General features: G+C 38.0%; 1 protein-coding gene across 1 annotated transcript in view; it reads right to left on the reverse strand.

Annotated features, from left to right (window-relative positions):
- ACAP2 (ArfGAP with coiled-coil, ankyrin repeat and PH domains 2) overlaps nucleotides 1-20360 on the reverse strand; it is a 169736-nt gene that overhangs the window by 17287 nt on the left and 132089 nt on the right. Inside the window, exons 11-20 of the mRNA XM_026455656.2 lie at nucleotides 17294-17345; nucleotides 15780-15880; nucleotides 15069-15174; nucleotides 8271-8479; nucleotides 7878-7947; nucleotides 6358-6449; nucleotides 4563-4747; nucleotides 3573-3665; nucleotides 1149-1336; nucleotides 590-699 (exon numbers count right to left, since the gene is read on the reverse strand). Of these exons, the coding sequence (XP_026311441.1) occupies nucleotides 590-699; nucleotides 1149-1336; nucleotides 3573-3665; nucleotides 4563-4747; nucleotides 6358-6449; nucleotides 7878-7947; nucleotides 8271-8479; nucleotides 15069-15174; nucleotides 15780-15880; nucleotides 17294-17345 (1206 nt within the window). The remainder of the gene's footprint in view (nucleotides 1-589; nucleotides 700-1148; nucleotides 1337-3572; nucleotides 3666-4562; nucleotides 4748-6357; nucleotides 6450-7877; nucleotides 7948-8270; nucleotides 8480-15068; nucleotides 15175-15779; nucleotides 15881-17293; nucleotides 17346-20360) is intronic.

The raw sequence follows: 20360 nt of genomic DNA on the forward strand, positions 1-20360 counted from the left end.
AACAAGCGTTTAAGACACAAATTTTTCATCTAAAGCCAACATTTTCTTTCATTTACACTTCCTAATAATAGAAAGTCAATTTTCAAGGCTTTATTGTTCTGTGAATCTTACTATCGCTCTAGAAGACACATCAATAACCCAAAGTAAGAAATTAGTTTAGAATTTGACTTTAGCTACCCTATGGAAAAACTAAAAATTACAAAGTAATCAAATTATCCTTATAGGTTATGTGTGTGTACATGCTATGGAAATAATGTATATGTACCTGCATAAATAAACACAAACATAGGCTTAAGTTGTCTGACAAAATCACCAAATTTTAGTAACAGAGAAAGTTAAGTACTAAAACTGATCTATTTAGTGACAAGTTAAGGTCAAAGTAAGCCTTGAAATTTTCATATCTGAAAACCAATAGTAGCTTTTTCAGAATGAGATTTTTAACTTTCAAATTCCATCATGACAAAATAAGTCATGGAACACATCTCTTTACAAACACTACCTAAAAACTTTAACCTGAGAAAAACTAAAACATTAATTCAAAATAATTTTTCAAATAAAGTCTCCTTAAATATGAAAGCACTGCAGTTACCCTGTGTGCCCTAAGACGGTGGCATGGTGCAACGGTCCCCGCCCTTGGACATCTCTTTGGTTGACATTAGCACCATTCTGTAGGAGGAACTCACATGTCACCAAAGAGCCCTTAAAGGAAAAAAGAGGATAACTATATACAAAAGCAAATAACAAGAAACAGTAATACATTTCTTTTTAAAAACAATTAGTTTTCTTTACTCAAATGGTATTTCCATTTCATTCTCTCCAAAAGAAAAAAATATCCCTCAGCCAAAGCAGAGAAATTATAAATTACATTATTTTCTTCCCAAGAACTAATTCTAAGAGATTCATTTGCAGTTTGTGAACTAGCAAAACACACTAGATACTTTTATTATCAGAATTCTTTTCCACTGTAAAAAAACTGTTGAAACAATCGAAGTGATGCTCAGAAACCACTACTATTAATAGCACAGGGGCTCCTTCTATTTTCCAACCCACCTCTTGAAGCAAAGATAATACTAAAGCCAGTTCAGAACGTATTATAATTTTTTTTTATATTTGATTGCTACTGAAAATGTCATTGTATAAACGCATACCCCTAATACAGCCTGAATAAGTGGTGTTGCTTTGTTTTCCTCGGAATTGGCCCAATTCACATCTGCGCCATGAGCCAAAGCCTCAGCCATTTTAGGAAGGTTTTTTTCGTATGATGCCCTATAAAGCTGAAGTCCTGGATTAAGATGTTTCGAGTCCAGAAACACAGAAGAATCTTGCCTTTCTCCTTCTGAAAAGCAAACACAAATACATCGATAGAAATGAGCTCCTGGCAGAAAAAGAAAAAAATATTTAATAGGTATAGTTCCAGTTTTACAAGATAAAAAGAGTTCTGTGGATGAATGGCAGTAATGGTAGCACACTAATGCGAATACACTTAACGCCACTAAACCGTACACTTAAAAATGGTTAAGATGGGCCAGGCACAGTGGCTCACGCCTGTAATCCCAGCATTTTGGGAGGCCAAGGCAGGTGGATCACTTGAGGTCAGGAGTTCAAAACTAGCCTGGACAACATGGTGAAACCTCTTCTTTACTAAAAATACAGAAATTAGCCAGGCATGGTACCCAGGACCTGTAATCCCATCTACCTGGGAGACTGAGGCAGGAGAATCACTTGAACATGGGAGGCGGAGGTTGCAGTGAGCTGAGACTGCACCACTGCACTTCAGCCTGGGCAACAGAGCGAGACTCAGTCTCAAAAAAAAAAAAAGGTTAAGATAAATTTTATGTGCATTTTATCACAATTTTTTAAAAATAAAGCTATGATATAAGAAACCATTAATCTATCATAATGAGCTTATGGGAGATTTTCACATAGATATTCGCCAACATTCCACCTTCTTCTCCTACGAAGACAATCACTGCTATGTCAGGCCTTTCTGTTCTTGCCAGTATCCAAGGGACAGGCTAATCACTCTGTACTAGATTAAAATTGAGTATATTCCTAAATGTTGGGACTTAAGCAGCAGCAAGAATCCATAAAAACTTTTACTACTAGACCGAACCTCCCTTCATTCCTAGGATGGTCCAATACCATCCCAATGTGCACTACAAGCACTTCAAATAATTTGAAGACTGCTGACTCCCCTGAGTATTCTGCAGGACCAAAATCACTGAAATCATGGAGGAGAGAACAAAGGCATAAAGCACAAGTCAAAAGAGAAATCTAACGGGGAGGGAGTTGCTGATCTCGTTCTCCTGATAGAACAGCCACAAGGAAAGATAAAGGACAATAAGACACACAGTTCATGTGGATTAAAAATTATCCATGGCAATTGGTAAGGCACTTTTAGCACATACCATGAGGCTTGGAAGAATGTACAATTATGGGTCAGGTGTGCTGGCTGATGCCCATAATCCCAGCACTTTGGGAGGCTGAGACAGGTGGATCACTTGAGGTCAGGAGTTCAAGACCAGGCTGGCCACCATGGTGAAACCCCATCTCTACTAAAAATACAAAAATTGGCTGGGCATGGTGGCACATGCCTGTAACCCAGCTACTTGGGAGGCTAAGTGGGAGAACTGCGTGAACCCAGAAGGTGGAGGTTGCAGTGACCCAAGATTGTGCCACTGCACTCCAGCCTGGACAACAGAGTGAGACTCAAAATAAAAAATAAAATGTAGGCTGGGCGTGGTGGCTCACGCCTGTAATCCCAGCACTTTGGAAGGCCGAGGTGGGTGGATCACGAAGTCAGGAGATCAAGACCATCCTGGCTAACACAGTGAAACCCCGTCTCTACTAAAAATACAAAAAAAAAAAAATTAGCTAGGCATGGTGGTGGGCATCTGTAGTCCCAGCTACTCGGGAGGCTGAAGCAGGCAAATGGCGTGAACCTGGGAGGCGGAGCTTGCAGTGAGCAGAGATCACACCACTGCACTCCATCCTGGGTGACAGAGTGAGACTCCATCTCAAAAATAAATAAATAAAAATTTAAAAAATGTATAAACAATATATATCTAGGACAGAATTTCCAAATATGAAGAAATCGCTGCTTTCTCATTTAAGAGTATTACTCCCCCCCAGTTACCTTCTAAAAGACTGACCCCTTCCTTTAAAATATTTCATCAAGAGTAGGGCCGGGCGCTCAAATCCCAGCACTTTGAGGGGCTAAGGTGGGTGGATCACAAGGTCAGGAGTTTGAGACCAGCCTGGCCAACATGGTGAAACCCCATCCCTACTAAAAACACAAAAATTAGCTGGGTGTGGTGGTGGGTTCCTGTAATCCCAGCTACTCAGGAGGCTAAGACAGGAGAATCACTTGAAACTGGAAGGCGGAGGTTGCAGTGAGCCAAGATCCCAACACTGCACTCTAGCCTGGGCAGTAAAACTCCATCTCAAAAAAAAAAAAAAAAAAAAATACATATATATATATAAAATATATATATAAAATCAAGAGTAGACATTTACCACATGCATTTTTCAGCAAACAAAACCAATTAATATTGACTTTCATCAGAACTCACCAGGTTCATATAAACTATTGGCTGACACTGTGGAGGGTAAAGATTCTCTTCCATCATCAGAGCTCTGCTGAATTCCACTGTCATTACTTTTGACTGTTTTAAAGAAAAATTAACTAATGGTTAAAGTTCATGCCATTTAGAAAACAATCTCCCACAAACAAGGTTTTAAAATGAGCTCTTACACATCAACATGAACTCAGGCACCACGAGTAGAATGTGTTTAATATAATTTTAACCCTTTTCAACACTTAGCTTATCAAGATATAAATCAATCACAAAACCTGAAAATAAACTTATTTTCAGAGTTGTAACACATCTCATTACTCCATAATATGTCAGGGGTAGTAAAGAGCTTAATTTAAGATATGAACTGTAAGAATGCGTAATTCTCAGACAATGGGTAACATCTACAGAGATGGCCACACCGCACAATGACCACTGGCACAGACTTGGAATGCTCCACAAGAGTAGTACTTACTACTACGCAGTTTTGAAGAAGTATCAAAGTAGGAGAAGAGTGAATCTAGCTCATCAGGACAAAACAGAGACTCCCGCCTGGCCTCGTCGCTATTTACAGCAATCACTGGGGACATGCAAGTTAGCAAAGCACAAAGCAGGCCATAAGAAGGGAAAAGGGCAGGAAAAAACGTTACTGGGAAAAAATTTAGGAGGAAAAAATAGGAAGGAAATCAGGTAGTTAATCAGATACTTAGGGCTTTTGGAATGTCAGGTTTACAATTCCCATCTCCCCTTGCATTTTAAGCAGTCTTATTCCTTAGAATATACATATTACCTAGCAAGGTGAAATATTATGGTGTTGTTTAAAGTTAACTATTTTAAAGACATAGAAATTCAGTTTTTCTTAGAATATGTAGAAGGGAACAGGTTTTTAACATTAAAAAATACAACAATGGCTATTAGTTCAGGGATTATAAAAGTGATCTGAGCTTAAGAAAACAGCGATAGACACAGTAAGAAAGTTTGCAATACCTGAACTTTGGGCAGATGCTCTGACTTGGTCCCCTGGCCCAAATTTAGAAATGCTCAGCCTCTTTTCTTCAGAACTTTTAGAGACAAACTTTTTTTGCTGCTCAGGAGGTGACAATGATATAGAATATTTATCCACAAATTTCCTCTCCACATATTTTGCTCTGATATATGCCTCCTTCTCCTGTCTGATATACATAAAAATGTCATGATGTTTTGCTTAATCTCTTAGCATGGCTAATACCAAACAAGCCATTATATATTGAATATATTCAAACAAAGTCACTGAATGTAATACTGGTTAAAACTGAATCTGTGACATTATACATATATATAATATGTTTTCCTTCCAAATACCTAATGAACTATGATTTCACACTCAAGTGAAATATAAACAATAACCTAACTGAAAAATCACATATATTAATATGGTACTCTTTCTTTCTCTTAATTTTTGTGCTATTCATTTCTATACTCCCCTCATGCTTTTTGCAGAGTAGAAAACATCACCAGAAAAAAAACTTAAACATTTATAGAAAGTAATTTTATTTTCATTTTCACTCAAAGAAACAATTTCACATACTGAACTAGCACTACTGATGGCCGTAATTTTTCATAAGACCACTTTAAAACAACATATAGCATTATTAAGAAGAAATAAAATAAACTTCTAATTTATGATACCATCATAAAATGCCATATCTGTTCTATACTTTTTACTTATATCCTCTTAAAAAGTTTAGGTCTTTGGTTAAAATAGAAGGCTATTTCAAGGTCTGAAATAATTCAGTCTTGTTTTAGTAAATAATTAAGATTCTGATTTAAATGATATTGGTTTAGACAGCAATAACTTTTAAAATACAATTGGCCATACATAAAGACTTAGAATGAAATCAGTATCTACAACAAAAATCATGTGCTTTGCAGGTACCAACTCTTAGCCACTGCATTCAATGAGCCCTCCTTATACAGAATTGGAAGAATAATTTCAAACACAACACTCAAGTCCTCTCCCCTTCCGGAGGCACACTTAGCATCTTTAGTTCTTGGATACTGTAATCCCATGCATAAACCATGGGATTAACAAATCTTTGCTAAATTAAGTATGAATAATGTAAAATTATCCACGGTAGATGAACAGAAACTTGATCCTTAGAGACAGTGATGAATAGATTACTCCTTTTGGAATGCTGCTGCCGTGGACAGAACTTTGGTCTCTGCTTTAACTGACTGTTAAGGGTTTCTACATTCCTATGTAGAGCCCTAATTTTTTTTTTTTTTTGAGATGGAGTCTCACTCTATCGCCCAGGCTGGAGTGCAGCGGCATGATCTTGGCTCACTGCAAGCTCCACCTCCCGGGTTCACGCCATTCTCCTGCCTCAGCCTCCAAGTAGCTGGGACTACAGGCACCCGCCACCATGCCCGGCTAATTTTTTGCATTTTTAGTAGAGACGGGGTTTCACCGTATTAGCCAGGCTGGTCTCGATCTCCTGACCTCATGATCCGCCCGCCTCGGCCTCCCAAAGCGCTGGGATTACAGGCTTGAGCCAGCGTGCCCGGCCTTGTAGAGCCCTAATTTTTAAGCTCTCTCTACGTAGCCTAGAGACTATCATTGGTTATCTGTTCAATACAATATAATTATCTAGTTAACATACCGAAGAAAGAGCCAACATTTGAACAGAAGTGGCAATGGCTGCTTTTAAACACTTTGTCTCAATGTTATAAATCAATCACTACAGTGAAATAAAAATCATAGCTATATTCCTAATTAGGGGGAAACAGACAAGTGAAATAGTACCTTTGTCCTGGTTGTGGCTTCTTTATTCCCATTTTTTCCACATTAGCTTCATAAACTCGATTTATAACATCATTCCCCAACTCACACATAAGCTGTTTAGCAAAAAAAATAGAAAAATAAGCTATACATTAAAGACCTTAAAATAAGCTAAAATTTAAAAGTCCTTTAAGCAAGTACAGTTAACTAATTCCCTTGCATATTCTACAGTTGCTTATTCTACAAAGAAGTTTTATGTTAAAACAAAATGAAACAAGAACTGATAGTAATATTATCACTTTGCTGTTTTTCACCAAACTACCTCCCCTAGAAGATTATCAACCCCACAGAGTCATTCTCTCTCTACATGTCTATCTATGTACCTATCTAGCCACGTATCACAGCTATTGTATCTATCTCTATGTCCACAGTAAGGCAAGAAGTATGACAACAAAGCATTATCTATACAGTAAGTACTAGCCAGTCTTAGGACGGTAAGTTAAAAATTAAGTATCTATTCTTTTCAGTTTTCACGTCTAGTTCCTAGAAATATGCAAATCTATCAAATTTACAACTTTCTGGTAATTATTTTTGAACTTTTACCTCTTTTTGGGTTGGGTTCTGTCTTCAGATAACAAACAACTCCTAGTCATCTTCCAAATTCTTCTAGATTTTCCTTTCCATCTGCTACTCACCTCTTTAATTCTGTTCACGGTCTCCTTGCCTCGCTAGTAAATTATATCTGTACCGTCTTGGCTAATCTTATTGCTTCTAGTTATGCCCAATTCCAGGCTTGACCACAAAAACAAACATTTTTACCAACAGCAGATCACCCAAACCATTTCCCTGAAAAATCACATGTAGGTAAAAGGGACACTAACAGACATTAAGACGACATTACCACTATCTAGAGAACAGAGGTTAAAGTATCGGGACAGGTGAGATGTGGGAGAGGGCAAGGCCTGCGATGAGATAACAAGAGGATTAAAATGCTCTCTGGACCCAACAACAGGAGTAAAGTCTGGGAAGAACACTCTCGCAGGCAAGAGAATGGTTTCCCTTTTTCTCCTATTTTTATTTCATTTTATTCATTTTATTTTATTTTAATTTTTTTGAGACAGAGTCTCATTCCATCACCCAGGCTGGAGTGCAGTGGCGTGATCTTGGCCCACTGCAACTTCCACGTCCTGGGTTCAAGTGATTCTTCTGCCTCAACCTCCCGAGTAGCTGGGATTACAGATGGCCATCACCACACCCAACTAGTTTTTGTATTTGTAGTAGAGACAAGGTTTTGCTATGGTGGCCAGGCTGGTCTCAAACTCCTGACCTCAAGGATGATCTGCCCACCTCGACCTCTCAAAGTGCTAGCATTACAATAGGCATGAGCTACCACACCAGCCTCTCTCCTTTTCCTTAACCATGAGCCCTTTTGAGGTCCCATTACTTCTATGACATCCCTCTTCTGTCATTTCCATTTATTCCTTTTTTTTTTTAATGTGAAAATATGAAAATTTTAAAGCAAAATTTTTTTTTTGTTGTTTTACCTTTAAAAGTTCCGGCTCCCAGGTGTCTAAGGTTAAAGATCGTACTTTTGAAAAATGAACCCCAAGACTCCTAAGTGGAAAAAAGACGACCGCATTACTATCAAGTCTCCATTTGCATATTTGTGCAAATTTTTTTTTAATGTGACACAGGCTCTAATAAAGCCCTCAACATACACAGATAGGGACATATCTTCTGTTTAGTAATGAATGATGAACCAAAGTCCTCAAAAGCTTTTACAAACCAGGATTTTAACCACTTCTTAAAAGGTACAAAGATACAAACTGGTCATTAAATTAGGGAAGTGGAAAAGGGCAGCTAACAAATGAAACATGACCATTTCAATCTGTGCTTATCCAAAAGAAGAAACTCTAATCCTGGGCAGGCCTACCCACCGGTGAATTCCGGAGCACTCGATACACAAGGTGATGCCCAGGTTGATGCTGGCCCACCGTGGATCTGCCAGGCCACAGTCACAACAGCTGGCATTGCCAGGGATACACTGAACCCGCTGAAGCGCACTTTCTCCTTTCAATAATTTCTCTTTTGACTCACTTCCAGAATCTAGGCTTCCTGTGGATGGAGATGATTTCTTATCCAGCTTCTAAAAGAATTAAGAATTACTTGTTTTTTTAAAAAAAAGATTGAAATACTTTGTTGCACACTACATGCTCCAAACTAAAGCTTCCAATCAATAAATTAAAGGCCTGTTACAGGCATAAGCCAGGCAATATTCTAGCTAGAAATTCAAGGATAAAAAGATGTAGGTTCTTCCATCAGTGAACTTTTATTCTAGTGGGGAGAAATGTAAACATTTAAAATTATATATAATAAATGACACAATGAACATATGTACAGAAAATGAAGACAGAGAGAAAGGGGAACACTAGTTTAACATGGAGGGTGGAGACAGAGGTAACAGGTAAGGGATTATTAAAACTCAAGAATGAAATAAATTATTGTTTTATACCACACTTTTCCAAGGTGTTCAATAAACTTTAAGCTAGTCATTTTTTTTTTTCAGACTTTTCAGGGATAAAGCAAATTATTTTAATTACTGCAGTGAGTAACTAGGAAAGGTATGAGCTTATATAAATACTAAAGAAGAGATCAACTACATAATTATAACTACTGAGTGAATCAAATACAGAACATATAATGTTTAAAACTTCAAGGGATATTAGGTAAAAGAGGAAAAAAGTAAAAGATAGCTGATTGACAAAAAGTTAACTTTTTGGCTGACAGCGGTGTCTCACATCTGTAATCCAAGCACTTTAGGAAGCTGCAGCGTGAGGATCACTTGGGCCCAGGTGTTCAAGATCAGCCTGGGCAACAGAGCAAGAGCCTGTCTCTAAAAAATAATAAAAAATAATATGTCTGGACACAGTGACTCACGTGTGTAATCCCAACACTTTGGGAGGCTGAGGCGGGTGGATCACTTTAGGCCAGGAGTTCAAGACCAGCCTGGCCAACACAGTGAAACCCTGTCTCTACTACAAATACAAAAAAATTAGCTGGGCATGGTGGTACACGCCTGTGATCCCAGCTACTCAGGAGGCTGAGGCATGAGAATCACTTAAACCCGGGAAGCGGAGGTTGTAGTAAGCCAAGATCATGCTGACAGAGTGAGACTCCAACCTGGGTGACAGAGTGAGACTCCGTCATACGAGTGTAAATACACACATACATACATATCATACAAACATACAAATTAGCTACGCATGGTGGTGCACACCTGTGGGTCACAGCTACTCAGAAGGCTGAGGCATGAGAATTGCTTGAACCCGGGAAAGGGCTGTTGCAGTGAGCCATGCCACTGCACTCCAGCCTGGGTGACAGAATGAGACTCCATCATATGTACATAAATACATACATACATACAAATTAGCTAGGCTTGGAGGTGCACACCTGTGGTCTCAGCTACTTAGGAGGCTGAGGCATGAGAATCACTTAAACCCAGGAGGCGGAGGTTGCAGTGAGCCAAGATAATGAGACTGCACTCCAGCCTGGGTGACAGAGTGAGACTCCATCATATGTATGTACATACATACATACATACATACATACATACATATAAGCTAGACATAGTAGTACACACCTGTGGTCCCTCAGGAGGCTGAGGTGGGAGGATTGCCTGAGCCCAGGAGGTCAAGGCTTCAGTGAACTATGATCACACCACTGCATTCCAGCCTGGGAAACAGGGCAAGACTCTGTCTCCCCACCGTCCCACTACATGGCCATAATGACCAAATACAAAGACGTGGTACTTAGATCCTAAACAAGGACAGATATGGTCTATAAAAAGTCTTCTGGTTTAAAAAAACTTCAGGTCGGGCACAGTACCTCATGCCTGTAATCTCAGCACTTTGGGAAGCTGAAGTGGGCGGACCACAAGGTCAGGAGTTCAAGAGCAGCCTGGCCAATATGGTGAAACCCTGTCTCTACTAAAAATACAAAAAAAAATTAGCCAGGCATGGTGGCACATGCCTGTAGTCCTAGTTACTTGGGAGGTTGAGGCAGGAGAATAGCTTGTACCTGGGAGGCAGAGGTTACAGTGAGCAGAAGTCACGCCACTGCACTCCAGCCTGGGCAACAGATCGAGAGTCTGTCTCAAAAAATAAATAAATAAATAAATAAATAAATAAATAAATAAATAAATAAATAAATAAATAAATAAATAAATAAATAAATAAATTCAACCTTAACAAGCCAGTATATTAGTAAAGAATCAATAAGAATGCAATTTGGCTCTTGTCTTGCCCTTCCTGAAAACTCTATTCAACAGCCATTAGATAGGACCACGCGAGGTAAGAGTGTGTACACAGTATTCTAGAGAGGATCGAGCTGGATGAAAAACACAACGACATAGAAGCATAACCATGCGCAGGCTGTCAGATCCCAAGAAGGGTAAGGAGCCTGTCTGCACAGGGAGGCGGCTCAGCAAGGGAAGCTGAAGCCTGAGTAGGGAAAGGAAGGCAGCGAGGCAGGAGCGCCACCTAGTGTGAGGTGTCAGAGTCTGACGGAGCAAGAGGGCACCCCACGCAGAGCTGGGAGGAGATTAGGGCAGGTGGCAACAGATACAGAATATTGGTTACATACAGGGGGATCAAACATGTAAGTAAACATGTTAAAGACAAATGGGAGCCAGATTTCTCAACACAGAGAAAGGAATTATTGATATGGAAAAGGAGAAAACCAGAATGAACCCTATCAAACCTGGAGATACCAACAGGCACACTAATGGTTTTCAACGTAAATAAATGTATTTTTAAAAGATGTAAATACGTATATGTGTATACACACTCAAAAACTTATTTTGGTTTCTAAACACCATTCTCTGCCAAAAGTTCATTTCAAAGCACCTCCTCAACAAAATACTTATTACCTACAAAGTTTAAAAGATTAATCCTACAGTAGAGAAACCCACCAGGACACTCCCTGAATCAAATGATCAAAGTTAACATCACCAGTGGGAACAAATCAAAATCATGTGACCCCTGAGAGGATAAAGTGAAAAGAACACAATATCATTTATGTAACATTCCTGCCAAATTGAGGGACATTCTACAAAACAACTAGTCTTTAATTTTCAAAACTATCAAGATTAAGAAGGTCAAGGTAAGACTGAGGAACTACTCCTAACTGAAAGAGATTAAAGAGACGTAACAACTAAATGCCATCTATACTTGTAAACTAGATCTTTTTGCCATGAAGAACATCATTAGGACGACTGCTAAAACTTGAATGATGTTTGGAAATTAAATGGTAGTCATGTATCGATGTTTATTTCTTGATTGGTGGCTATACTGTGATTATACAGGAGAATGTCCTAGGTTGTGGGACGTACTCATTAAAGTAATGATGCAGGCCGGGTGCAGTGGCTCATACCTGTAATCCCAGCACTCTGGGAGGCTGAGGCGGGCGGATCACTTGAGGTCAGGGATTATGACCAGCCTGGCCAACATGGTGAAACCCCAGCTCTACTAAAAAATACAAAAAAAAAAAAAAAAAAAAATTAGCCAGGTGTGTTGGTGTACACCTGTAACTCCAGCTACTCTGGAGGCTGAGGCACAAGAATCCCTGGAACCCAGAAGGCAGAGGTTGCAGTGAGCTGAGATTGACCTGCTTCATGTTGGCCTAGGCAAACAGAGTGAGACTCTGTCTCAAAAAATAAACAAAAGAAAGCAATGATGCAGGACAGGTGCAGTGGCTCACACCTGTAATTCCAGCACTTTGGGAGGCAGATGCGGGTGGACGCAGATATGGGTGGATCACTTGAGGCCAGGAGTTCCAGACCAGCCTGGCCAACATGGTAAAACCCCACCTCTACTAAAAATACAAAAATTAGCCAGGCATGGTGCTGTGTGCCTGTCATCCCAGCTACTTGGGAGGCTGAGGCACGAGAATCACTTGAACCCAGGAGATGGAGATTGCAGTGAGCTCAGACTGCGCCAATGCACTCCACCCGGGAGGACAGAGAGACTGTCTCCAAAAAAAAAAAAGTAATGATGCAGTGATGTGGCATCATGCTGACAACTTATTCTCAAAAGGTTTGGGGGAAACAGTTATTTGTTCTGTACTTAGAACTTCCCTGTGGGGCTGGGCGCAGTGGCTCACGCCCGTAATCCCAGCACTTTGGGAGGCCGAGGTGGGTGGATCACCTGAGGTCAGGAGTTCGAGACCAGTCTGGCCAACGTGGTGAAACTCCGTCTCTACTAAAAATACAAAAATTAGCTGGGCGTGGTGGCATGCGCCTGTAATCCTAGCTACTGGGGAGGCTGAGGCAGGAGAATCACTTGAACCTGGAAGGTGGAGGTTGCAGCGAGCCGAGATCGTGCCCCTGCACGACCACCTGGGCAATGGAGTGAGACTCCACCTCAAAAAAAAACTTCCCTGTAAGTTTAGGATTATTCCGAAATTTTAAGAAAGAAATATTTGTTTTACCAGAACATGTTTGATAATGGGAATCAGCTAATGAGCAATTATATAAGGAAAGAATGTCAATATTATATATAGAAATCAGGTTGGTTCATTCCCAAGTTTTCTCTATATGCTAATGTTTTTGCACCAAATTAGAGAACTAAGTACACAAGCACAGCATAACTTGGGTCAGCCACTTCAAGGAACACAGCACTGAATATAACACCAATTCACAAAAGTATTAATAGGAGGAATGATTGTTTAAGCAGGACAGTTCAATCCTATTGTCGCTGCCCCCCATCTCCATGCCACTAGGGGACTGACTGCTCTCTACACATAAACACAATGACGAAGTTATCCTCTGGAGGATTAAAACAGAGTGTCTCTGGAACGACTTCACCTGAAACGTGGAAGCCAGAGGATTAAATGAACATACATACAATATGCTAAGATACCCAGTGCTTAGCTCCCCACCAGTCCCTCACACCTGTGAGGTGAGATCAATGAGTCTTCTCTGGGAAATCACACCAGCCGAAAAGACTCAAAAAGACCCTGACAATGGTTGTTCCTCAACAAATGGTCCAGACTTAGGCGAAGGCCACAGTCAACAAAGTCCTAATTCAGTGCTCAGAGCTTCCAAAGAAGTTTTTAGTGCCTAACATTTATGATCAGATAGCCAAAGGAAGCCTTTAACGCAATAGCTCTCAACCTTGGTTGTTTATGGAACTAACCTAGAAAGCCTGTTAAAGTATTGATGGTCAACTCCATCAAGTGTTCTGGGGTGGTACCTAAGCAATGGGGGTTTTTTAAGCTCCCTGTGTGATGACATCATAGTATGCAATGATGGTTAAGAACCACAGCTCTAACACTGATTCCATGAAAAAAGAACAGGTCTATATTTATAAACAGTTAGTGAACAAACGGAGCTCTTGGAAATTAAGTAAGTGCTAGCAGAACTGAAATATTCAATAGAAGACTTGAAAGATTAACTGAGAAGATTTCCCAGAAAGTAGAGCAGAACAACACACACGGACACAAAAATAAGAAAATCATAATACCAATCCAGAAAATACAGAGAAACTGCAGAGGAGAAATACAAAAGATCATTAAAAAGAAAAGCTTCAACATCAACACTGGAAACTAAAAAAACAAACAATGCTGTTAAAATTCTCAGGATTATTTCCAATCTTAAAATATCCAGCCCAACTACCAATCAAATATGAGGACAGAATCAAGACATTTTCAGACATGCATAGAATTACAAATGCCTCATTTTCAGGAAGCTACTAGAGAAAGTACTTAAGTTTTTCTTAAGGAGGAGAAAGATATGGGATACAGGAAAGAGAAGAATCTCCAGAAATGATTTTGTAAGGAAATCCCAGACTGACAGCCATACTGCAGGCTCAGGGAGCGACTGGTCCAGGCTGGAGACGTGTGATTCTAGAGCCAGACATATTGAGGGCTATCTTTGCCAACATGCCCTTTGTCAATGTTCCCATCATTTGCACCCAGACAAGTTCACATAAGCTCGGCTTCTGGTCCACTCCTGCTTTCATCTCTACGCCTTTCTGCTTGGATCAAGTTAGTCGTCCCCCACAATCCCATGCCTGAAAAGGTTCTGCTTTGATCTATAGTTGGGAGCTGGAAGTTGGCCATGGTAAGTTTTGAAATACAGTTTAGAGAAAAATCGATTCCCCATATTCCCGACAATTATCTATCACTAAGCCTATGCCACAGTCTTGCCAGATGACCCAAAAGTGCTGAGTTCCATTTCTCAGGACTCATTTACTCACTCACTGCCTTGCCCAAAAGACTTTCTTAGTAAGCTCTTTGAGAAATAAGGCCAGACTATGACCTAAGTTTCCACATTCACCTTATCTTTTTAAGGGGCCTTCACCTAAGAGTCAATATTGTGCTTCCCTTTTTTGCTTTCATTCAGTTATAAATACCTTTCATGATGATTACTTTCTTTTATAATTAACTAAAATAGCACAATAGTTTGGGGGAAAAACACTAACAGGGAAATACCTTATTCCAATCTGGTTCATATATTCAAATATTAAAACAAACATACATTCACAAATACTGAAATAAAATGGTAAGTGAAATCAAGAGAAATAAAAAAGAAATCCACATTTTAAAAATAAAATTCATTTCAATTACATAAAATCATCTTCCATAAAAAACGATGTTACCTATACTCATATAATGTTGCAACTAAAATCAAGAATTTTGGCAATATATTATTTGGTATTGCTAATACCTCTACTAACCTCTGATTCATCACCCTTCTCTCTATAAGCAGTAGCAATACTGGTCTGAACAGCCTTAATCCATGCCTGGCGCAGCTTTTCGGAATCTGCCTGGAGCATACAGCTTCTAAAAGGAAATAACATATTTTCTCAGACACTCAGTTAATGCCAAAAACACCCTATAAGCTTTGTATTTTTTCCACTTTGCTATTTAATAATTTTCTAGCAAAAAAAATATATATAATTTGTTGAAAAAAGTTTTTATTTCATGTATCTTTAGGGTAAAGTATGTTGACGAAGAAATCAAGGTGCCAATGAAACAAATTATCTCTTAAAAACAAATAACCCATCCCAGAATATTAAAAAAAAAAAAAACCTCTTAAATTTACCATATAAACATAAAAATACTCATTTTTTTTTCTACTGGGTACAAATATAAAATGATAGTTATCAAAGAAACTCATATGATTTCAATTCATCATCTTAATAGCTAAAATTTTCATATGAGCACATAAATCACCTTTATGGAATTAAAGAATAGGATAAATGGTAAAAGTTACATAAATATCTGACTACATCTGTAACATTAATTATTGAAATTTATTTTTAAAACTTTTTTCCTCTTTAGCACAGATAATTACAGACAAATGCAAATTCCTCTACTCTGGGAAGTTCTTTAAGACAAACTATAAAAACATAAAAGCAAATCACAGATCCTTTAGAACCACTTACTTTGTTGGTGAGACCACCTCAAAGCAGAATCGTCGCTCTATGTCTTCACAATGTTTCACTGTGCAGAGCCTGAGGTCTTCAACTACTACAGTCGGATTATCCTACGGTGAGGAAACCACATTTCCACACTTTTCCACTTAGGGTTTAATACTACCAATAATAAAATACTTAAAACTATTACGTGGCATAACTGGTCTAATTTTTTAGACACAGATAGGGGTTATCAATATAGACATAAAAGTAATTTTGTCCTGTTAATAATTGTATCTGCCTCATAAATTACATAGAGAGTAAATGAAATGGTTTACATATAAAGAGCCTGGTCCAACAGCTGATACCTAGTAGATTCTCAATAAATGTTAATGTTCTGCGGCTTTTCTTCCATTTTCTTTCATATCCTCTCCTGGTTCCCACTCACATATAATAAAGCTACTTTCCTCCAAAAGAGAAGCCTTTATTCAGTCAAGCTTTAAATACCTCAAAGAAAGCTACAACTTCCTAAAATACCTAAGTGAATCAAAAGATTTTATCACGTTCTACTATTTAATACCAAGTTTATCAGAATAGAAGAAACCATGAACTAATTAGCTGATTAAACAGCTTCTGTCATACAAACCTGCTACCATAGAACCTCGCAAGTAACATTTCAGTGTCATCTCAAGAGTAGAGATTTGAAATTTGCAGTTAACAGAACATCATTCAGATAATCATTAGTTATGAGAATAACTAATGATTCATTCTTTTGTTTTCTAGTTATTTTAATATTTTCAACTCACATGTAATCCCAATATGTCCTTCCCATAAATAATACTTCCTCATCCTTAAAATACGGTTCAGGAAAACAAACATATAAAACAATATGAACAAATTTAAGGGGTTCTATTTAAATTACTTTCAGCTTACATTTTAATTAATGTAATTTTTAACCATTCTGTCCTATCACCTTTGGCCCTATTGTGACATTATTTAAAAGGCATCCTCTCTTTCATCTTCAAAATAGTGGTATGGAATGGCAGTGTTATTTCTGTCATGCACTAGACAAAGATACATTTAAAGAAATAAAAGTATGTTGTATATTTCAAAATAGCTAGGAAAGGAGATTTGTAATGTTCCTAAGACAAAGAAAAATGTTTGAGGTGATTGATGCCCCAGTTACCCTGATTTGATCCTAACACATCATATACAAGTATCAAAATAGCACACGTACCACAAAAGTATGTACAACTAATATATACCATTTAAAAGCTAGCAAAACATTTTTTAAAATCCTGTGACCCAGAAAAATCCATCTCAAAGAGAGGAAGTAAGAACTCAGGATTCAAAATCACTTTCCTTTTAAGAATGAAATGTTGAAATTTTCCACCCTGGAGTCCTCTTATACCTGCTCAACCAGAAAACTAATAATTACATTAATTTTACACACATGAGTATTTACAGACTTCAATGTTTACCAAAACAAAAAGATAAATAACTGAAATTGGTAACTCATTGGGTTTTCACTTATTAACACCTACCTTAAATTTTTTCTGGTAAACCAACTGATTATTCTGTATTGAAAACCAGCGCCTACAGAAACACAAAATAGATTAAGTTTTCATAAACATAATTTATTTCCATTGTTAGAAATGAAATATTTGAGAAAGCACTGGAAATCACATTGTAGTAATTATGTTTTGAGAAGTGCATTGTATTGTTTTGCTTTATATAAACTGATTCTAATATGGGAAAACTATTGAAAGTAAAGAACAAACGTTTTAAAACCACAGGTTAGGAAAATTAAAGTACTACATTTTGATTAATTTCATGTCATAAATTTACATCCTAACAAAAGCAGTTATCCTTTATTCTGTCACCAAATAATAACTGTTTTAAAGTACAAATTTACAGAGGTTCCTCAAAAATAACTGAACTCTTTCCCCAGAAATAATTGCTTTTCTTATAAAGTTGGCATAAATGTATATTGTGAATAAAAGTATACACTTGTGGCCAGGCACGGTGGATCACACCTGTAATCCCAGCACTTTGGGAGGCCAAAGCAAGTGGATCACCTGAGGTCAGGAGTTCAAGACCAGCCTGACCAACACAGTGAAACCCAGTCTCTAATAAAAAATACAAAAATTAGCCAGGTATGGCGGCAGGTGCCTGTAATCCCAGCTACTCAGGAGGCTGAGGCAGGAGAATCACTTGAACCTGGGAGGCAGAGGTTGCAGTGAGCCAAAATCACGCCATTGCACTTCAGCCTGGGCCACAGAGCAAGACTCTGTCTCAAAAAAAAAAAAAAGGTATCCACTTGTATACAGAAAAACATTGAAACAAATTGTGCTTTATTTTCAACCTTTCGGCAGATAATTCAGTAAGAGTCTGATTTGATAAGCACAACAGAAAACTAATCATGTCAGAACTGACATCTAACAAGAGATAATCACAAATTAGCTTGGTCTTAGTTTCATATAAAATACTCCTAAGCAAATTAATCAAAGTTATTACTACAAATGATTCACTCAAGTATTTATATGGTTCTGCTCATTACTGTAAATTATTAGGCAAACAATTTACTTATGATCTTCTTTAGAAGAAAAATCTAAGCTATGTATGACATATTTACTAATTCTAATTTATTAAAACAATAAAAGACCTAAAGGCATAAAAAAAATTCACAGCCAAAAGCCATTCAGAAAAGAAAGCAAAACTTCTTATCAAGCATGAAAAGTAAAACAGTATTTGAATCATTATTTCAAAATTAGTTTCATGTGAGATGATTTCTACTGTAACATTAGTTATTAATCAATTAGCAGATAGAGATTCTACCTTTTCATTGGTACTAATATGAAGCATTAGCAACTGTATTTAGACATTTAGAATTTCTGTTTTTAAAAATTAAGTTAATTATCCAAAGCTGTTCTCATCTCATGACTAGAAGATGCTTTTCCATTTTTCAGCCATTCACTAGAAAGACTGTTAGGTTTTCTTAACACTTAAAGAGGAATCACCTTTATTATTAAAAAAGACATTTGTTAAATAAGCATCTAGATAAAATGAGCTGGGTTGCCTCTAAATGCAAATCATCAAGAGGTAGGCTAGAAAAGGAAGAACTTCTGGGTTTCTTTACTTTGGGACACATAGTTGGTTAGAAATGTTAAGGAAATACCTACAAACAAACAAAATGGTGCAACCCTGCCACATGGGATGACATGCAATGGAAACAATCTCTGATACTGACGAAGAGTTTATGTAAAAATCATTTGAAGTAGGGTGAACTGCAGTAATACAAAATCATTTGTTTTATATCATAGTAAATTCTATAATTCGATGAAAGCTACCAAGAGTTTTACTGAGCAACAAAAATCACACTTATGTAAACTTTTCACGCTTCTGAGGTCTTCAAAAAATTAACTTCTCTTGACCTGCTGCATCTTAAGACAATATCTTCTAAAAATAGTATCAAAATGCTGTATTACAACATATGTCGTTTGTAGATAGAGAGACCTATCCCTCTGATTACTAACTCTAAGGATCATATGTATTTCTGAAACCCAGTTCCTCTGCCATCTATCTGCTTCTGAATGACGTTTTCATATCATCAGTTTTTATAAACTGAGGAAAGAAAATATAAACTTTTTTTTTTTTTTAGAAAATATAAACTCTTAATTTTACATCTCTTAAGGAAAAACGTCATACATCCTAGGTAGAAAACATTTTTTCAACTATTATACTAAGACCTGTGTGTCTTACGACACTATCACTCCTCCATTGCTATTATAAATAAAAAAACTAATAACCTAACATTGATCAAAACTTTAATCAAGTAAGTAAAAGGGAATATAATTTTTAATTCTTTCTATAGAATAATCCTAGTTGTTATTAACATTTCATTGTTGCTGTTGTTCTTGTTTTTTTGGTTTTTTTGAGGCAGAGTCTCACTCTGTCGCCCAAGCTGGAGTGCAGGGGTGTGATCTTGGCTCACTGAAACTTCCGCTTCCTGGGTTCAAGCGATTCTGGTACCTTAGCCTCCCGAGCAGCTGAGGTTACAGACACACGCCACCACACCCTGCTAATTTTTGTAATTTTAGCAGAGATGAGGTTTTATCATGTTGGCCAGGCTGGTCTCTAACTCCTGGTCTCAAGCGATCCACCCACCTTGGCCTCCAAAGTGCTGGGATTACAGGCATGAGCCACCACGCCCGGCCCTAATTGTTATTAACATTTCTAAGAAAAGGAAAAGTAAGACTTAAACACAGCTCATGGACTGTGAAATATAGCAAAAATTCTTAACTTTGGATTCAGAAACTGACCACAAAGCCAAAATACAAGACAGTTTTTTGTTTTGTTTTGTTTTTTGATTTTGTTTTTGTTTTTGAGACGGAGTCTCACTCTGTTGCCCAGGTTGGAGTGCAGTGGCATGATCTCAGCTCACTGCAACCTCCACCTCCTGCGTTCAAGCGATTCTCTTGCCTCAGCCTCCCAAGTAGCTGGGATTACAGGCATGCACCACCATGCCCGGCAATTTTTGTATTTTTAGTAGAGACGGGGTTTCTCCATGTTGGCCAAGCTGGCCTTGAACTCCTGACCTCAGTTGATCCG

This window comes from Piliocolobus tephrosceles, chromosome 2 (assembly GCF_002776525.5).
Source record: "Piliocolobus tephrosceles isolate RC106 chromosome 2, ASM277652v3, whole genome shotgun sequence".
Classification (NCBI taxonomy): domain Eukaryota; kingdom Metazoa; phylum Chordata; class Mammalia; order Primates; family Cercopithecidae; genus Piliocolobus; species Piliocolobus tephrosceles.